The sequence below is a fragment of the Cetorhinus maximus genome, chromosome 5 (genome assembly GCF_964194155.1).
Source record: "Cetorhinus maximus chromosome 5, sCetMax3.hap1.1, whole genome shotgun sequence".
Lineage (NCBI taxonomy): Eukaryota > Metazoa > Chordata > Chondrichthyes > Lamniformes > Cetorhinidae > Cetorhinus > Cetorhinus maximus.
Genome location: NC_135883.1, coordinates 147,999,833 through 148,020,715, shown reverse-complemented (window position 1 = coordinate 148,020,715; position 20,883 = coordinate 147,999,833). Strand labels below are relative to the sequence as shown.

General features: G+C 42.0%; 1 protein-coding gene across 4 annotated transcripts in view; it reads left to right on the top strand.

Moving 5' to 3' along the window:
- The window catches only part of anapc1 (anaphase promoting complex subunit 1), a 222,829-nt gene that overhangs the window by 99,697 nt on the left and 102,249 nt on the right, over positions 1-20,883 (top strand). For all 4 annotated transcript variants that reach the window (XM_078542651.1, XM_078542649.1, XM_078542650.1 and 1 more), the window contains 3 exons: positions 2,970-3,241; positions 10,679-10,913; positions 16,277-16,368. In XM_078542651.1, coding sequence (XP_078398777.1) covers positions 2,970-3,241; positions 10,679-10,913; positions 16,277-16,368 — 599 coding nt within the window. The remainder of the gene's footprint in view (positions 1-2,969; positions 3,242-10,678; positions 10,914-16,276; positions 16,369-20,883) is intronic.

The window sequence follows — 20,883 nt, the reverse complement described above, 5'->3', positions numbered from 1 at the left end:
CTTCCGGAAGTATCTTTTAGGATTGTAATATTAACATTTGCACTTAATTTAAAACTGCGCTGAAATACTTCCCCTTTTTAAAGAAATATGAATTTTTAAAACATTGCATAAAAAACACACGGCAAACAGACATGGTAAATATATTTAGTCTGCGGGTAGGAGCGAAGGTGTCGGACTGGCACATTTTGACCGGGGTGGGTGGGGGGGGGGGGGCACAGCCAAATTGAGTGAAGTGTCCTGATTAGAGAACTAAAGAAATGGGAGGAGGGAAAGGAAATAGGGAGCGAATAGTTATTTTTAAAAAAAGGCTGTAATTTTATTTTCAGTGGCCTGGCCGGTCTTTGGTATTTCATGGAGACTCACAACGGTACTACTTCACATCACCCACACAGGCATTTTTATAGTTTCCAGTCAATAGACATCTTGATTTTAAAATGTTCGCATTTATTTTCAAATATCTCCATGGCCTGGCCTTGCCCCTCCTCATTTCTGTAATCTCCTTCAGCACCACTACCCTCATATCCCTGCTCCTCTAATTCTGACCTCTTAAGTATCCCCAATTTTAATCACTCCACCATTGGTGGCCGTGCCTTTGGTTGCCTCGGCTCTGGGTTACCCTCCCTATAGCTCCCTGCCTCTCTACCTCACTTTTCTCCTTTAAGACACTTCTTAAAATCCTTCTCATTGACCAAACTTTTGGTCATCTAATCTAACGTGGCTTGGTGTCATACTTTTTATGATACTCCTGCTTATTAAATTTAGAGGCACTATATAAATAAAAATTGCTATTATAATTCAGATAAACCCTGTCAAAACGTTAGTCCATGGGAGACAGAGCAATGCATTTCCTCGCTTTTGCTCGAGCAGTGGCTTTCACTTCCATGTGTTACGATTCAACAATATAGCTTCATTTCATGGAAGTGGGCCAATGATACCAAGAGATAAAGCATGAAAGAAAGTCTTGCATTTATATAGCGCTTCTTACAATCCCAGGACACCCCAAACCACTTTGCAGCCAATGAAATACTTTCCTTTGAAATATAATCACTATTGTAATTTCGGAAACGTGCAGCCATTTTGTGCACAAGGTCCCACAAACAGCAAGAAAAAAATGACCAGATAATCTGTTTTACTGATACTGGTTGAGAGATAAATATTGGCCAGGAAACCAGGAATCTTTTGCAACCACGTGAGATGGTAGGCAAACAAAAGACGGCATCTCCGACAATGCAGCACCCCCTCAATACTGCACTGCAGTGTTAGATTATGTGCTCTCAAGTCTCTGGATGGAACTTGAACCTAAAACCTTTTGATTAAGAGGTGAAAGTTCTCCCGTCAGGCATTGGTTGACAGCTCGTGGTCTTATTAAGCAGGCAGCAGCGTTTCTTTTAAATGGGCAACCATCGCTTTTAGCAATCTGGGATTGTTGCCAATTCAAATTGAAGTGGGAAATATGGAGAGTAATGTGATCAATGTATTATTTTCCGTCCCCAAATGGCATTAATTTGGAGTGGGATTTCACCACGTAAGGAATTATGGGGGACAATTTTATGCCATCACCTGTGATGTGCAGTTGTAGAGATTTTTGTATTTTTTATTGTACACAGTGTTTGACAGATATCTGTACTGATGAACCAGGGAATAGGACACTAACCTTCCCGGTGTCCATGTCACATAGGCTAGACCTATTGCATCTACCTTTGCCCCAACAGTATTGCTTGACCTCACCCTCGTAAGATTACTGCTGCTGCACCATTTAGAGTATTCCATTTTTCACACCAACAATTCTTGTGACCTCTCGAGTGTAACTGATTTCATAGTGCTACTTGTGTTAAATTTAAGGGTAGTTTTGTGCTGTGCACTCTCGGGACCAGTTGGGGATTGACCAAACTCATTTCACATTGTAATCTTACAGCTATCAAAATACTCACTTGTCTCATTAGTTTGTTCTGAATCCAGAAGCTTCCAGAATTTGAAGGTTTAGGAGTGTGATGGAATATTCCCTACTCGCCTGGATGAGTGCAGCTCCAAAAACACTGAAGAAGCTCAATACCATCCAGGACAAAGCAACCTCCTTGATTGGCACTCATCCCACACCTTAAACATTCGGTCCCTCGCCCACCAACACAGTGGCAGCCATAAGTACCCATATACAAGGTGCACTGTGGCAGCTCACCAAGGCTCATTCAACAACACCTTCCAAGTGACCTCTACCACCTAGAAGAACAAGGGCAGAACATGCGTTGAAACACCACCAACTGCAAGTTCCCCTCCAAGCCACGCACCATCCTGACTTGGAGCTGTATCGCTGTTCCTTCAATGTCACTGGGTCCAAATTCTGGAACTCCCTGACAGCATTGTGGGTGTATCTACTCCACATGGACTGCAGCAGTTCAAAAAGGTGGCTCATCACTACCTTCTCCTGGGCAGTTAGGGATGGGCAACAAATGCTGGCCCAGCCAGCGACGCTTACATCCCATGCAAGAATAAAAAAAACAAGTGCTTATACACACTCACTGCTCCCCTACTTCAGACGTTATGAATGTTGTATGTTGAATCTTGTGGTTGGTGCAGCCTCCCCTCCTGCAATGCAAAACATATTGTGCCTTTGATTATATTTCTGTTTGTTTTAAAAAGCCCCTTAAAACCCACCTCCTAATATCTGCTTTGTTAGCACGTGGCTGTGTAAACCTTGATATGCGTGTCTGCATTAATAGTGCTATATAAATGCAAGTGTTTGTTGCATTATTACATAACAGTAGTGACTAAACTTCAAAAGTACTTCATTGATTGTGAAACAGCTCAATGTCTTACTATTTTAAATGCATATTTAAATACAAGTTGTTGAGGTTTTAAGGATATGACCGGTTCTATTTCACTTGAAGAGTTTTACTGTGAACTGTCGGCAAGAAATGATCCATTGTTTTCTGTGCTAATTGGTGTCGTGCGTTGTCCTCTCTGATCATTAGGACGAGCTCCTCCTCGAAACACGACCGTTGACCTGAACAGCGGGAACATCGATGTGCCGCCCAACATGGCCAGTTGGGCCAGCTTTCACAATGGGGTGGCTGCTGGACTAAAGGTAGCCCCAGCTTCCCAGATAGACTCTGCCTGGATCGTGTACAACAGACAGAAAAACACTGAGCTAACCAACGAGTATGCTGGCTTGCTGATGGCGCTGGGGCTCAATGGGCACCTGAGCAAACTGACTACGATGAGCATTCATGACTACCTCAGTAAGGTGGGCACTGAGTGCGCTGAAACTGTTACCTGTTCGTGTCGACTCCTGTGTACATAAGAGTCAAGTTGGGCTGAAGTGGGGTGTCTGGTGCACTAGGTAAATCAGCCGCATCACTGATACTTCAAGTGTTAAACTCCTCCCAGTTGGGGCATGGTTTTCCTGTCCACTTATGCTTTCCAATGCAGAAACTTTTACTCTCTCTTTAAAACAGCGGATATCTGGCTGCTGCTATTCTAAATGCTGACTAAAATTATATGAGACGCCTTGCCTGACTAATGTTGCTAAGGTCAAAATGCAACAGAGATTTATGAGCTAGGGCTCAGTCCCTGCTTTCTGCTGATCTTAGCCATGCTTCCTCAGAGCCTGTGGGCCATGGGGCATTCAAAGTCGGCCAAGCTTCTTGCCCCCCTGATTTCTACCTGCTGACACGCTTGAAAGATCACAGATGAGGGTAGGCCGAGGCCTAGCTATCATGGTCAATTAGCCTGCTGGGAACCAATCTTTAGGACAATTCCAGGTCACTTTCATGCATGACTGGTGATCACTTGGAGAATGGGGATAGCTGCAGCCTATAGAACCCATATCACACCAAGGCTCAGAACCTTCATAAGAAGAAGGGAGGAAAATTGGAATGGAACAGGGTGGTCCAGGAGGAAATAAAATAAAGGCTGAGGTGAAGCAGTGGTTAAAAAGGTAGCACGTTTATTACTGTTGACAGAATTTCTCTCTATTGATTCAGAAAGAATCTTACATGTGTAAGATGTTATTTGGCCTTCCAAAACATAAGAACTGGGAGCAGGGACAGGCCATTGGGTCCTTCGAGCTTGCTTTGCCTTTCAGTAAAAGCATGACTGATTTTCTACTTCAACAGTACCTTCCCGCACTGCTCATAACCTTTAATTCCCTTAGTATCCAAAAATCTATCGATCTCGTATACACTCAACAACTGAGCATTCACTGCGGTCCAGGATAGAAAATACGAAAGGTCCAAACCCTTTGAGTGAAGAAATTTCTCCTCATCTCAGTCCTAAATGGCCACCCCTTATTTTGAGACTGTGACCCCTTGTTATAGATTTCCCCATTCAGCATCTACCCTGTCAAGCACCTTAAGAATTTTGTACATTTCAATGAGATCACCTCTCATTCTTCTAAACTCCAGGGAATATAGGCCCAGTCTACTCAGTCTCTCTTCATGGGACAATCCCCACATCCCAGGACAATCCCCTCATCCCAGGAATCAGTCCAGTGAACCTTTAGGGGACAGTATTATTTCATTTGCCAAATTCTGGTCGTGTGTCTGAATTGAGTCAATACTATCAACAGCTGCTTCATCAATGACCTTCCTTCCATCATAAGGTCAGAAGTGGGGATGTTTGCTGATGATTACACAATGTTCAGCACCATTCGTGTCTCCTCAGATACTGAAGCAGTCCGTGTCCAAATGCAGCAAGACCTGGACGATATCTAGGCTTGGGCTGACAAGTGTCAAGTAACATTCGTGCAATGGAAGTGCCAAGCAATGATCATCTCCATCTCCAACAAGTGAGAATCTAACTATCGCCCCTTGAGATTCAGTGGCATTACCATCGCTGAATCCCCCACTATCAACATCCTAGGGGTTATTATTGACTAGAAACTGAACTGGATTAGCCATATAAATACCATAGCTACAGGGGCAGGTCAGAGGCTAGGATTCCTGCAGTGAGTAACTCATCTCCTGACTCCCCAAAGCCTACAAGGCACAAGTCAGGAGTGTGATGGAATACTCACCACTTGCCTGGATGAGTGCAGCTCCAACAACACTCAAGAAGCTCAACACCATCCAGGACAAAGCAGCCCACTTGAGTGGCACCCCATCCACAAACATTCACTCCTTCCACCACCGATGCACAGTGTCAGTGGTGTGTACTATCTACAAGATGCACATGCAGGAACTCACCAAAGCTCCTTTGATAACACTTTCCAAACCCATGACTGCTTCCATATGATAGGACAAGGGCAGCAGACACATGGGAACACTGCCATGTGGAAGTTCCCCTGCAAGCCACTTACCATCCATTTTTTCACTCTCGTTGGAGCAATAACCTGGAACTCGCTCCCTAACAGCACTGTTAGTGTACCTACACCACATGGCCTGCAGCAGCTCAAGAAAGCAGTTCACCACCACCTTCTTGAGGGCACTTAGGTATGGGCAATAAATGCTGGCTTAGCCTGCGATGCCCATATCCCACAAATGAGTTTAAAAAAGCTCATTCAATGTAACTTTCTTTTAAAATCTAAGTTTAGTTTCATATATATATATATATATATCACTACCGCTTTTATTAGTTTCATCTCTGTTTTAGCATGTCTTCAATCACATTTTTAACATATCAATGATTGCATCCTGTTTGCATTTGTTTGCCCAATTCATTATTTTTTTCTGAAAAAAATGCAGATGAGTCTTTTTTAAGAAAGGAGCCAACTTGAGTTTCAGGTGGTTGGGCACACTTTGCTCAGAAAATCTTTTGCTGACTAGAATTTTAAATATATATATATATTTAAAAAGTTAAGCTTTGAAACAGGAAGAAAGGATATGTCACTTTTCCACACTGGGGAAAATGAAAACCTGTATATCTGGCAGCACCATTTTATTTTTAAAAAGATCACCAGATAAAAACAGTAGATTACTTGATCCATCTCATCTTACCTGGTTGGGAAAGAGAACTTGCAGTCCTTCAGTCATGCTTCTTAATTTGATTGCTGAATGTGTCTCTGGTTTGTGCTCCCACTGCTCCATCCTAACGACATTCTGAGTGTGCATCACTCCTTTGCAAGAGGATGATCTTCCTATTATCTGTCCCAAATTGGCCTTTCAATAGCTTTTCCCTGTCTTTGTTGTCCTTTGATCTTTCCTTACCTTGAAGTAGTGCTTCTGATTTACCTTAACTACAACATTTAATGTATTCTCCAGCCTTCTCAGATTCCCTCTCAGTTGCCTCCTTTCCAAATAAAAGTGCCCCGGTTTCCCATGACTTTCCAAATGACTTAACAATTTGATGCTCGGGATGAACTTCATGTCCCCTGTCCACACTGCCTCTGTAGCCTGAATGTTTCACTGATGTTTTGGTGATCAAACTGGGCACAACATTTCACGTATAACCTGATCTAAGCATTTTTGACAATATTGTGCCTCTCACTTAACCATTATTTATTTTAACATGATGATGCAGAAAGTTTGCTCATTTGAAGTTTGCCCAAATGCCAAGAGCTCTTTTGTAGAAATTCAGTATAAGAAATAAAAGGCAGATTTATATTTGTATACAGGGCCTTTTATTACCTCGGAATGTCCCAATAAGAGATTAAAATAAATACTTGTGGAGTAATTACAGGGTTTAAAAATGCCCTTGGGCATAACATCTCCCCTTCGTCCCTAGTGAGATTATGGTAATGATATCCATTTTACACAACAGTTTGGACAGAAGCACAGCACGTTTACTGAATTAATGACTGGAATTTATTTTACCCCAAAAAATTGACTTTACCAGAAAATGCTGCAGACAAAAATGAAGTACTTTTGAAGAAGCTCGCTCGAGATATCTTAAAAATACTAAGTGTTGCTTTGAACCATGTATCGCTGCAGTGTATAGTTCATTCCTATTATTGACTTAAAGAGCAACTGAGACATAAAAATGTTACTGAAAATTAGTGGTTCCATGAGGAAAGTAAGTTCCCTGTGCTCTGTGAAATATTCAAGGGAAGTTGCAGTGTAAGTTGTCAAAACCTTTTCTCGGTTTTACCACAGACTGTATGCAGATGCAGCCTGGGTTTCCTTGACTGAAGGTGCTGTCTTTCTGTTGTACTAGTTGCATCCAGTGCAACACCATGACATGGCTCATTGATAATTGAAACTGGGGGATGGCAAATTTTTAAAAGAATCATCAACACTTTGAAAACATACAGTGCCATTATCAGGAACGAAAGTAATATGGAAAGAAAAGATTAAAAAACTGCTTTTAGTGTTGAGGTTGAGGGTAGTTACTGGTGAGAAAATTAAGCTTTCAATGCAGAATTTGCTCTGCTCCTTGCAACACCTCTGATATTTTCCATTACCTTACAACAGCAAGAATTGCAACCCCAATACTTGTTTTAAAAGGGAGGAGGAGGCTGGATGACCGGTCATAAAGTGTTGAGCAAGTTTTTCAGTGTAATGTGCATCGACAAGGAGAAACTTTTTTATCAGGGGACCAACAGAAGTTAAGATAGCACATTGGATAGCACTTTGAGATTTTGTCATTCTGTTGTCACTGTGCTGAAAGTAAAGAAGGAAATGTAAAAGTTGGGTACGGTTTCACTTTTACTGTAGATTTTTCCATTGTGAAGAATTCTTGCAGTTCCACCTAAAATCCTCCTTGACATCAGTGTGGAAGTTTTGATTGTTTCCTCAATCCTCCTCCAGCATCCTACACACACCCAGAAATTATCTGGATTTTTTTTCTTAGCAGTGGAATTTTGGGAAGTGGTCTTTTCTTGTAAAGTAAGCAATAAGCATGATGTGATGCATCTGTTGTTTAGTGAGAGTTTTGAGTAGCTTATTTCAAATTTACCCTTTAGCCGTATTAAAGATTTATGATCTGATGAGATATTACTGAGTTTTTGTTTCAGGTGCACAGGTTTGCTCTCAGTTGCAAGCAACAAATGCAAAGGCTGCATAAATGCAGGCCAGATAACAGGTTGACTGCTCTCCCTACCCATTCTCCCCAGGGAATGGGTGGCAACTTGTGTAGCATTTATTTTGGGGATCAAAGGGGATGGCTGGTGAAGATAAAGAAGGCTCTCTAACCACTTGCCTCTGGACTCCACAGTCATTTCATAAATGCTTCTACTGCTAATTTCACAAACACCACATAGAATCATAGAATGGTTGCAGCACAGAAGGAAGCCCCTTGTGTCCATTCTAGCTCTCCCTCTGTTGAGTGAGGCAATGAAGGAGATGACAAGGGCATTGGCAATAATTTTCAGTACCTATCTGACCACAGGAGAGGCGCCAGAGGACTGGAGGACAGCCAATGTGGTACCGTTATTCAAGAAGGGAGGAAGGGATAAACCAGGGAACTACAGGTCAGTTAGTCTAACCTCAGTGGTGGGGAAACTATTGGAAGCAATTCTGAAGGACAGAATTAATCTACACTTGGACAGGCAGGGATTAATCAAGGACAGTCAGCATGGTTTTGTTAAGGGGAGGTCATGTCTGACCAATTTGATTGAATTTTTCGAAGAGGTGACCAGGTGTGTAGATGAGGGCAATGCATTTGACGTAGTCTCCTTGGACTTCAGCAAGGCTTTTGATAGGGTCCAGCATGGAAGACTGATAACGAAGGTAAGAGCCCATGGGATCCAAGGCAATTTGACAAATTGGATCCAGAATTGGCTGAGTGGCAGGAAGCAGAGGGTGATGGCTGAGGGGTGTTTTTGTGACTGGATGCCTGTGTCCAGTGGGGTTCCACAGGGATTGGTGTTGGGTCCCTTGCTGTTTGTGGTATATATAAATGATTTAGACTTGAATGTAGGAGGGTTGATCAGTAAGTTCGCGGATGACACGAAAATTGGTGGGGTGATAAATAGTGAGGAGGATAGCCTTAGATTACAGGAGGATATAGACGGGCTGATCAGTGGCAAATGGAATTTAATCCAGATAAGTGTGAGGTGATGGACTTGGGCAGGACAAGCAAGGCACGGGAATACACGATGAGAGGTAGGACCCTGGGAAGTATCCAGGATCAGAGGGACCTTGGTGTGCATTTCCACTGGTCCCTTAAGGTAACGGGGCAAGTAGATAAGGTGGTTAAGAAGGCTTATGGGTTACTTGCCTTTATTAGCCGAGGCATAGAATATAACAGCAGGGAGGTTATGCTGGAACTATATAAAACGCTGGTTAGGCCACAGCTGGAGTATTGCGTGCAGTTCTGGAATCCGCATTATAGGAAGGATGTGATTGCACTAGAGAGAGTGCAGAGGAGATTTACCAGGATGTTGCCTGGGCTGGATAATTTTAGTTACGAGGAGAGATTGGATAGACTGGATTTATTTTCCATGCAGCAGAGGAGATTGAGGGGGGGGCTTGATTGAGGTGTATAAAATTATGAGGGGCATAGATAGGTTAGACAGGAAGAAACTTTTCCCCTTGGTGGAGGGATCATAGATTATAGATCATAGAGGGGCATAGATTTAAGGTAAGGAGCAGGAGGAATAATTTTTTCATCCAGAGGGTGGTGGGAATCTGGAACTCACTGCCTGAAAGGGTGGTAGAGGCAGAAACCCTCATCACATTTAAGAAGTATTTGGATGTGCACTTGCGATGCAATGACATACAAGGCCATGGGCCTAGTGCTGGAAAATGGGATTAAAATAGTTATGTACTTGTTTTTCTGGTGCAGACTTGATGGGCCGAAGGACCTTTTTCTGTGCTGTAGACCTCTATGACTCTATGAAAAGAGCAACTTGGCTAATCCCATTCCCCCACTCTTTTCCTGTAGCCCTGCAATTTTTTTTGCTCTTCAGATAATACTCTATAATTCCCTTTTGAAAGCCACAACTGAATCTGACTCCACCACCCTCTATCAGTGCATTTCATGTCCTAAACATTTGCTGTTTAAACATGTTTTTCCTCAAATATATCGCTGTTCCTTCACTGTCGCTGGGTCAAAATCCTGGAACTCCCTTCCTAACAGCACTATGGGTGTACCTACACCACATGGACTACAGCGGTTCAAGAAGGCAGCTCACCACCACCACCTCAAGGGCAACTAGGGATGGGCAATAAATGCTGGCCCAGCCAGTGAAGCCCACATCCCATGAATGAATTTAAAAAGTCATTGTTTGCTCCTTTTGCACACCCAAGTTTAGGCCTTTAATATAGATTAAGAAAAGTGACCTAATACCAACCGCTGAGAAATCTCCCTGTATACATTATTCTAATCCAAAATACAACCATTCACCACTGCTGTCTGTTTCCCGTAACTCTGCTAACTTGGCATCAATGCTGCTACTGTCTCTTTTATACCATGGGTTTTGACTTTGCTGACAAACCTGTTCTGTGCCATTTTATCAAAAGCCTTTTGAAAGCCCATGTACACCAGTTCAACTGCATTACCCTTATCAAGTCTCTTACCTCATCAGAAAACTCAATTAACTTAGTTAAACATGATTTGCCTTTAATAAATTTGTGCTGGCTTTCCTTTATTGATCCACATTTGTCCAAATGACGTAAATTTGTCCAGATTATTGCTCCAAAAGTTTTCCCACCATCATGTTTAAACTGACTGACCTGTAGTTGCTGGGCTTATCCTAATACCTCTATTTGAACAAGGATGTAATATTTGCAATTCTTTTCATCCTCTGGCACCACTCCTGTATCTACAGAAGATTGTAACATGTTTTCCTTGTGCTTTCTGGCAGGGCCATGAGATGACCAGCATTGGATTGCTGCTGGGAATTTCAGCTGCAAAATTGGGCACAATGGATATATCGGTTACACGTCTCCTGAGCATTCATATCCCTGCACTGTTACCTCCTACCTCAACAGAACTGGACGTTCCCCACAACTTGCAGGTTGCAGCTGTTATGGGCATAGGACTTGTATACCAAGGAACTGCTCACCGGCACATTGCAGAAGTGCTTCTGACTGAAATAGGTGAGGTATCTTCAGCTCTGAGCTCATATATGAAAGAAAAATAAACCTTTGTCTGTGGAGCAGACAGTTGTGCCCTTGGCAGCAGTTTGAGCTGATATCCCAACATGGCACTTTGTTACGGAGGAGGTAATTCATTATGCGAAGTGATATCCTTTGAATGAAATTTTAAACCGAGACCTCTTTCTGTTAAAGACATGAGGCATATTCATTAAAGAAAGCAGAGAAAAAGAATCTTGGGCCATGGATTCCACCCAAAATCATGACTCCTGTTCCCCCATTCCCAGCTACTAAAAGGAAACTTGCAATCAGTTATTCTCAACTAGGCATGTAAGAATAGCTTTGAATGAAGAAGCATGTTGGCCTGAGTATAGCATATCGCCTGAATGTTGAGGTATTGGAAATTCTTGATGGTAAATTTCAGTGAATCAAATGAATATATTATATGGTTCTTATAATGGGGTGCCCTTAATTATAACAGTTTCAAGCATCCCATTATAGAAATTATGTCAGAGTGATGACAAGGCACCATCTGAATTAACTAGCGTGTCACCAGAGACAGAGACAATTAAGGTTAGGAAGAAAGCCTCTAGTGGTTGGAACATTTTTCACTTGAACTGAAGAAGTTGAGTAATATGATAGGGTGGTTGGAGATTAAAATTGAGAATTGGCCAAGAAATCTATTTTATGTGGAATAATCACTTGTATTACAAACATATGAACTTACAAAATAGGAGCAGAAGTAGGCCATTCAGCCCCTTGAGCCTGCTCTACCATTCAATAAGATCATGGCTGATCTGTTTGTGTTTTGAGTTCTACATTCCCATCTGCCCCTGATAACCTTTGATTCCCTTGCCTAACAAGAATCTATCTACCTCTGCCTTAAAAACATTCAGTGACCTTGCTTCCTCTGCCTTCTGAGGCAGAGAGTTCCAAAGTCACACAACTCTCAGAAAAAATTTCTCCTCATCCCTGTCCTTTAAGGGCCATCCCTAATTTTAAAACAGTGTTCCCTAGTTCTGGACTCACCCACAAGAGGAAATATCCTTTCCACGACCACCTTGTCCAGACCGCTCAGGATCTTATATACTTCAATCAAGTCACCCCTCTCTCTTCTAAACTCCAGTAGAAACAAGCCCAGTCTGTCCAATCTCTCCTCATAAGACAACCCGCTCATTCCAGGTATCAACCTAGTAAGCCTCCTCTGAACCACCTCCAAAGCATTTACACCCTTCCTTAAGTAAGGAGACCAATTTGCTTTCATTAATTCTGTTGTTGAAATCTTAGAATTAAGACAATCTGCAAATGTGACTGTTGGGCAACATCTGTAGCATGTCAACAACTGTGCAAGGCTGTAACTGTCATAATATAAAATAGCCTTAGCTTGTTCTAATTTTCTCTTGGGTACATTTATATGTTTGTTCCTTTTTATACAAGTAAGTAGAATTTTTTGATGAGGTAACAAAAGATTGATATTTGGAATATGGTGGATGTTGTCTATGTGGATTTTAAGAAAACATTTGGCAAGTACCACTTAAAAGACTGATGAACAAAATTGAGATGCACAGAATAGGAGATTCAATGCCAGCTTGGATAAGAAATTGACTTAAGGTGAAAAACAATGAATCATGTTGAATGGTTGTTTTTTAAGTTGGAGGATGGTAGACAGTGGTGTTCTCCAAGGGTCAGTAATGGAACCAGTGCTTTTTTGAAATACATATAGATGTCTTGGATTTTTTTAAAAATTCGTTCATGGGATGTGGGCTAAGTCAGCATTTATTGCCCATCCCTAATTCCTTGAGGTGGTGGTGGTGAGCTGCCTTCTTGAACGGCTGCAGTCCATGTAGTGTAGGTACACCCACAGTGCTGTCAGGGAGTTCCAGGATATTGACCCAGCAACAGTAAAAGAACAGCAATATATTTCCAAGTCAGGATGGTGAGCGGCTTGGAGGGGAACTTAAATGTGGTGCTGTTCCCATGTGCTTGCTGCCGTCGCCCTTCTCGATGGTTGTGGTCGTGGGAAGGTGCTGTCTAAGGAAGCTTGACGAGTTTCTGCAGTGCATCTTGTAGATTGTACACAGTGCTACCACTATATGTCAGTGGTGGAGGGAGTGAATGTTTGTGGATGGGGTGCCAGTCAAGCAGGCTGCTTTGTCCTGGATGGTGTCAAAATTCTTGAGTGTTGTAGGAGCTGCATTCATCCAGGCAAGTGGAGAGTATTCCACCACACACCTGACTTGTGCCATGTAGATGGTGGACAGGACAGGGATGTTGGAATACAAAATAAAATTTTAAAGTTTGGCGATGATGCCAAATTTGGAGGTGTGGCAAGCAGTAAGGAAGATGCCTATTGACAAGGCATGGATAAGCTAGCAGAATGGACAGGCAGGTGGCAGATGGAATTTAATAGAGAGAAATGTGAGGTGATGTATTTTGGCAGAAGGGATAGTGAGAGACAACAAAGACTTAGTGGTACAGTTCTAAAGAGTGTGTAAGGACAGAAGGGTCTAGGGGTTGATGTCTTTTGATCTTTGAAGGTGGCAGGACATATTGAGAGTGATTAGCAAAGCATATGGAATCTTGGACTTCATAAGTCAGTGCATTGAGTACAAATGCAGGGAAGTTATGCTGCTCTGGTTAGGTCACAACTGTATCCAGTTCTGGCCACCAAATTTTAGTTCCATACACATCTGTAATCTTCAACATGTTACCAGTTTCAATTTAAAGTAATCATTGTCTCTCCAGCAACAGTCCTCATGAAAGATGATCAAACTGAAATATTAACTCTGTTTCTCTCTCCAAAGATGCCGCCTGACCTGAATATTTCAGCATTTTCTGTTTTTATTTCAGATTTCCAGTATCCACAGTATTTTGCTTTTGTATTAGTGATTGGGGGGAGATTTGATAGAACTGTACAAGGGCATGATTGGTTTGGATAAAGTAGACAAGGAAAAACTGTTCACATTAGCTGATGGTACAAGGATTAAAGGGAACAGATTTAAGGTTTTAAGCAAAAGATAGTGGGGGGGATGAGAGGAAGAACTTTTTTGTGCAGCGAATTGTAATGACCTGGATCTCTCTGCCGACAAGGCTGGTGGAAGCAGAGGTGATCAGGGTTTCAAAAGGAAGTTGGAAGGGCACATGTGTGAAATAAAGTTGCAGGTTAATGTGGATCGAGCGGGGAATAGGATTGGCTGAACTCGATGGGCTGAATGGCCTCCTTGGTGCAGTTATGACTCTCACTGTACAGGGTATTTTACCTTGGGCCTGAAATCAGTGTGTGTGGAACCTTTGTGAGTCTTTGATATGTTGAGCTAATTCAAACGTCAAAGTTACTGAAGAGGTCAAGCGATTAAGGAGGGAGGCCTTTCGCTGAGCTTAAAAGCGAGACTGTTATAATGTGAGGTTCAGGGATGAAGGTGGAAGACATGTGGAGGGTGGAGCTCACCTGATGGTAATGTGTGTATCATCTGCAGCAGAGCTTTCTTTGTGACCTTGGTGTTAGCCGTGAGTATGTTGGTTCATTTAATTTTTGATAAGCTGCAAGTGTTTGACCTCCTGTTTGAACTCATTATTAATACAGGCATAGGACTGCATCCTTTGTATAACAGCACAAAATTTACATTCCTAACGGGGTATTTAAGGTTGCCGAAGGATTGTGAGAAGGTCCATAATGACACATTGTTTTCGCTGCTGCAACAAAAGATCAAGAGGGAACAAATCTGCGTTAATCACAGAAAAAAAATGAGAGGTTAAAAGCACGTCTATAAAGGCTGGCTGGATGCAGAGTTCTCTGCCACAAACTGGTGTTGAAATAATGTCTATAAACTTTTTGAAACAGTATTGTATTGCCGTGCATGGGAAGTGAGCAGGGTGGAGAGTTTAAATTAAAGAATTCTATTGATTAGTGGAAGGGCCACATGTCCTTTTTATAATGTTGGAATATTCTGCATTTCTATAGCAGCCCATATCTGTTGATCACACAGTCCATTCCACTACAGCCCCAGTTGTCTGGACAAGCCTGTAGTGCATGCTTGACTCAATTGCTAGAAGTCTTGCCTTTGAGTCGGAAGGTGTATTTAATCTTCACTCCATTTTTGGAGGTGCTGTCCTTCAGCTGAGAGAGATTAAATAAACCAAGGGATTCTGATAGATGTCGAACACTTATGAGTTCAAAATTGAAGAGTTGCAAAGCCTTTGACACCAAAGAAGGGCTTGCCAATGATGATGATTGACTGCCTGTAATTGTCACGTCAGGCACTATTTCTGAGTGCAGCTGAGGGGGGATTGGGAATTAAATCTAGTCAAATTCACAACAAAAAAAAATTTAGGCGAGAAAGAATTTGTAATTATAATAGTATCTAAAAAATATCCTTCTGGAATCGCAAAGCATTTCGCATTCGAATGAATTGCTTTTGAGTTATAGTCATTGATGTTATTGATAGCAAATGAAACCACACCACAGGATCCCGCACAGAGCAATTGAAGGAACTAATCCCGTTCACCTGCTTTTGGTGGAGTTGACTGAGGGGTGGTTGCTGGCCAGATCACCGGGACATCTCTTTGTGCTGCTTCTAACATGAGCAAATGGGCTAGGCCTCAGATTTACCCCAAAGACAAAATAGCACTACGGCAAAACAGCACTGACTTATCAGCCTAGATTATGGTGCTGAAGCCCTGGAGTGGAGCTCGAATCCACAACCTTCTGACTGACAAGACGACTGCGCTACCAACTGAGCCTGAGCCAAGGCGACATTCAGAAATTATTGAGCTGGCACAAAATCAATAAAAACTGGTGGGAAATAATTTAGAAATCCGCTGGGCCGGAGGTACTCTATCTGGTGATTTTGGTGTACAAATGATGTTTTTGTTAGTGGTAGAAGCTGCCATTTTTCACCTGCAAGTTATGATCTGTCTTGTAAGTATCTTGGTTCACGGTTGATAAATAAAGTTATGTTTATATTTCTGGAAACAAAATGTTTAATAGGTGGACATCCATTTACTGAATTGGGCAGCAAAAGACATTCTGTGAATCACAACTGTTTTATCATTCAGTGCAAATACCAGTTTCCACTCTTCCCTTCTAGATCCTTTCCCTGTCCAGAAGCAAAAACCCCTGAGAATGGAAAAAAACCTAGCTCTTAAGTATAGGCTTCAATGAGCATCACCTGCTTTCAATTTGCTCTGAAGCTTGCTCTGGCTTACTCTTAAAGGGACCTGCATTTCTAACATTGTCACCAAGCACTTCTTAAGTAAATGGCAAAATATTGCAGATGCTGAAAAGCTGAAGTAAAAAAAACAGGAAAAAAAATCTTTCAATTGTTACTTGTTTAAGCAATGCGGTCAGTGCTGTTTCCTCTGTTTAGGTCGTCCTCCAGGTCCCGAGATGGAGAACTGCACCGATAGGGAATCATACTCTCTGGCCTCTGGTCTCGCTCTTGGCATGGTCTGTCTTGGGGTAAGTGTTAGAAGGGTAGGTGGTTACATTTTTGTTTTCATTTGTCAACATTTTCAACGAAAAGGATTTAGCTGTTTGAAAATTGTAGTTGTATTTCAACTTCAAGCTGTGGCATTTATTGGCATACTAAAAGGCCATTGGGAAGATCAGAGCAAGCCCAATTCTCACCTTGTCTAACGTTTGCACCTAAGTGCAGGTGTGTGCACATGCAAACAACACAGATTGCCAACTGTTAGGAACAGGACTCTTATGGGCTTTCGCTGGACTTTAAGACATGCCATAGAATCTTACAGCACGCAAGAAGGGCGTTTAGCCCATCATATCTGTGCTCTTTGAAAAGGTTACCCAATTAGTCCTGCCCCCCAGCTCTCTCTGCCACAGATTTGCAGGTTTTTCTTTTCAAGCATTTATCCAATTCACTTTTGAAAGTTATTATTGAACCTTCTTCCACCACCCGCTCAGCCAGCACATTCAGCAACTCACCAAACCTGTGATCTCTACAACCTAGAAGGATATGGGCAGCAGATACATGGAAATAGCAACACCTGCAGGTTCCCCACCAAGCCACACACCATCCTAACTTGGAACTATGTTGCTGTTCCTTCACTATTGCTGGGTCAACATCCTGGGACTCCCTTCCTAACAGTGCTGAGTATGTACCTGTACCACGAACTGCAGCAGTTCAATAATGTGCCTCACCGCCACTTTGTTTAGGGCATAGGCATGGGCAACAAATGATGGCCTTGCCAGCAATGCCCATGGAAGAATATTTTTAAAATTCGCCTAATCTCTTTGCTGGTTCTTTTGCCATCTGACATTTGTCAATGCCATATGAGCATTTTAATGCAGTTGCACCTAGATGGACCTTCTACAGAACAAAAACTTGGGTTGCATTCCCTTAAATTTAGAAGGCTAAGGGATGATTTGATCAACGTTTTCAAGATATTAAGTGGAGCAGATAGGGTGGATAGAGAAACTTCGTCTGCTGGTTGGAGCGCCTGGAAGTAAGGAAATAGCCTAGCTGCAGACCTTACAGAAGTGAAATTGGGAAACATTTCTACATGCAAAGGGTGATAGAAGTTTGGAACTTGCTTCCACAAATGGCAGCTGATGCTCGATCAGTTGTTAATTTTAAATCTGAGACTGATAGATGACAAAGATTTTAAGGCTCGAAGGACTAAATGGCCACCTGCTGTTCCTATGTTCCTACAAATTTTCATGAACACTGTGTGTTTTGAGTTTTGCAAGCAGTGTCAGTGCCAGTATAATGCTAGGTATGTAGACTGTACGCCCCAAAGACTGGCAGATCGTATCAAACAGTATGTCCCTTCCGCTGTTCGCAACGGGCAAGGTGGAGACTGTACCCAAGCGACCAGTGCTTGCAAAACTCAAAACACTGTGTCCAACATTAGATGTGATTCTGTGAGTGGACAACATTTGCTAAATAATCAACAGTGTGCTAAGAATTATGCTGACAATCAATTTAAGATTGTTAGTCGGGCTTGCACTGTGGCACATTTGTGCATGTTGGAAGCTACATATATTAATACACAGGGCTCTGTTCTTTGCAGACAGAAAGAACATTTACACACATTGCACCTGTTTCAGATGAAGAAAATAAGTGAAAGCCATTCGCTGGTTCATTCCCCAGGACAATGTCTTGATCAATCAGAGTCTAGCTGCCTGGTTTAAATTTCAAACACTGCTTGGCAGCTAACTGTCAGTCACCATCAACTGGTGCATTTTCCTCTACCAATCAGAGTCCACTTGCCAACCAATCAGCACTCTCATACAGTATAAGTTTGAAGTTTCCCCTGACATTGTCATTTTCTTGCGCATTGTCCTTAAGAGTGCAAGATGAAAAGCTTCGGAAAAAAAAATCTCTTATTTCAACAATACTCGAATGCTATACAATAAAATGTAATGTGTGGTACATTTGTGAGATACGTTCTAGGTTTAGGTTCTTCATCCGAATTGGGAGGAATCATACCTGAAATATTCTCCTCAGCGTTGTTGACGGACCTTCTAAGTGTTTCCATCATTTTCTCTCTTGTTTTCAAGCTTCTAGTACTGTATCAGCAGTTTTACTTCTACTGTTTGTGCTCTGCATAAGATGTAATATATTTAATTTTGAAATCAAAATTTTCTAATTGATTGTACCACACTAGTCCTTTTTCTGCTGCGTACTTTTAATTCTTGTGTTATTGCAAGAAAATGTATTCTTGCAATCACAGGGGAACTATTTCAAGTTAGTACTGAAAACTATTGCAGTAACAGGAAGCAGATGGTAATGATAATGAAAAAAGCTCCATGTGGGAAGCATGACTGATCCTTCCAGGATCACGTATTCACTATTTAGGGGAAAGTACTTGGCAGTATAACAATTTGTTTGTGATGACAGCCTATGTGGCTCAAGGACTTTGTAACATTCAAAGCTCACTGGACAAATCAAACTGCCAAATAGATTTTAATTTAGAAACATGAGAGGTGAAGCAATAATTTATATGATGAATGTATTAAAAATTAGCAAAAGCAAAAAACATAAAGGATATCTGTGCAATTTTGTTCAGACACACCCAGTAAGTGTGGAGCTTGGTATCAACAAAACTAAAAATACTGGTGTAAATCTAGGGGGATTTGACAGCATGTCAAAGACTGGTGATCTTAACTTAGACCATTGATAAGAGCACATTTTGGCACTCTGTTTTCAAATTGCATGCACCAGAGAAAGTTCAGAGAGTATCAGGAATAATTATAGTACTCAGAGCTTGAAGTTATAGAGAAAGATTTGCAGAGCAGAACACGTTTTGTTGCAGCAAAACTGAAGGAAGTCATGCCAGTCTCTGAATTGTTGAGCTGTAAATGATATAGATGGAAAGAAGTTGTCTGACTTGGATTGAAGCTGCAGATTTGGAAGGTACAGTTTCAAAATTGGTCAGTTTCTAGTGAGACCAATGATTGGAGTCATTTTCTCTGCCAGTGAATTAGTGGAGATGTGGAACAGACTCTTGAAGGAGCTGATGTTCTGTTGAGGACACCTTCCAAAAAGAGCTGGATAAATGTCTGACTGAGGATGATTTAGTATCAGGACATAGGTATACAACAACAACTTGAATTTAATGTAGCAAACCATCCAAAGGCTCCTTAATTAGTATAGGGTAAGATAGTGAAGTACTGCACAGGCATTGTGATCTCTGGGTCTGAGACAGGGCTGCATATTGAAGATGTGGAACTGGCAAATGTCCTTTTGCTTCATTATCTTTGTGGCTAAAGGAACATATCTGTACTAAAGAGAGTCTTTGGTGCAAATTGTACATGCTCTGCAGATACAGGGTTGAAAGTAATTTTTCCTTGTTTCGTGCTTTAACTTCCAAAGTTGTATTTTATTCATGCACGAGATTTGGGAATCCCTGGTAAAGCCAGCATTTATTTCCCATCTCTAATTGCCCTTGAAATGATGGTGGTGTGCCACCTTCTTGACCCGCTGCAGTCCACATGGTGTAGGTATGCTCACAGTGTTTTTAGGAAGGGAGTACCAGGATTTTGACCCATTGACCGGGAAGGAACGGCGATAATGTTCCAAATCAGAATTGTGTGTGTCTTGGAAGTACCTTACAGCTGGTAGTGTCACCTGCTGTCCTTGTGGTGGGTGGCAGTGGTCTTGGGTTTGACCAGTTCTTGTCCCATGGTAATTATCTGGCTAGTCCTGTTACTTTTCTGGTCAATGGTGACACACCACCCCCTGCCCTGCAGGAATGGAAGGGAACTTGCAAGTGTGGTGTTCCCACAAGCCTGCTTCCTTTACCCTTTTCAGTGGCAAAGAGAAAAGCTATTGAAGTTGTTTTGACAAGTTTCTGTAGTGAATACTGAAGATGGCACACTGTATCCACGGTGTGCCAGTGGTGGAGAGAGTGAATGTTTAGGTGATTTGAAAAAAATTATTCATGGAATATCAATGTTATCGGTAGGGCCAGCATTTGTTTCCCATTTCTAATTACCCTTGAGAACATAGTAGTGAGCCACCTTCTTGAACTGCTACAATCCATATGGTGTAGGTACACCCACAGTACTGTTAGGAAGGGAGTTCTAGGACTTTGATCCAGTGACGGTGAAAGAACAACGATATAGTTCCAAGTCAGAATAGCATGTGGGTTGGAGGGGAACTTACAGGTGGTGGAGTTCCTGTGCATCTGCTCCCCTTGTCCCTCTCAGCCGCAAGGGTGCAGGTTTGGAAGAGACCGTCAAAGGAGCATTGGCGAATTGCTGCAGTGCATCTAATAGGTAGTGAGCACTGCTGTCACTGTGCATTGGTGGTGGGGAAATTAATATTTAAGCAGCAGGTGGGATGTCAGTCAAGCAGCCTGCTTTCTCCTGGCTGGTGTCTAGTTTATTGAATGTTGTTGAAGCTGCACTCACCCACTCATTTGGAGAGTATTCCATTACACTCCCGACTTCTGCCTTACAGATGGTGGACAGACTTCAGGAGGTCAGAAAGTGAGTTACTCTCTTCAGAAT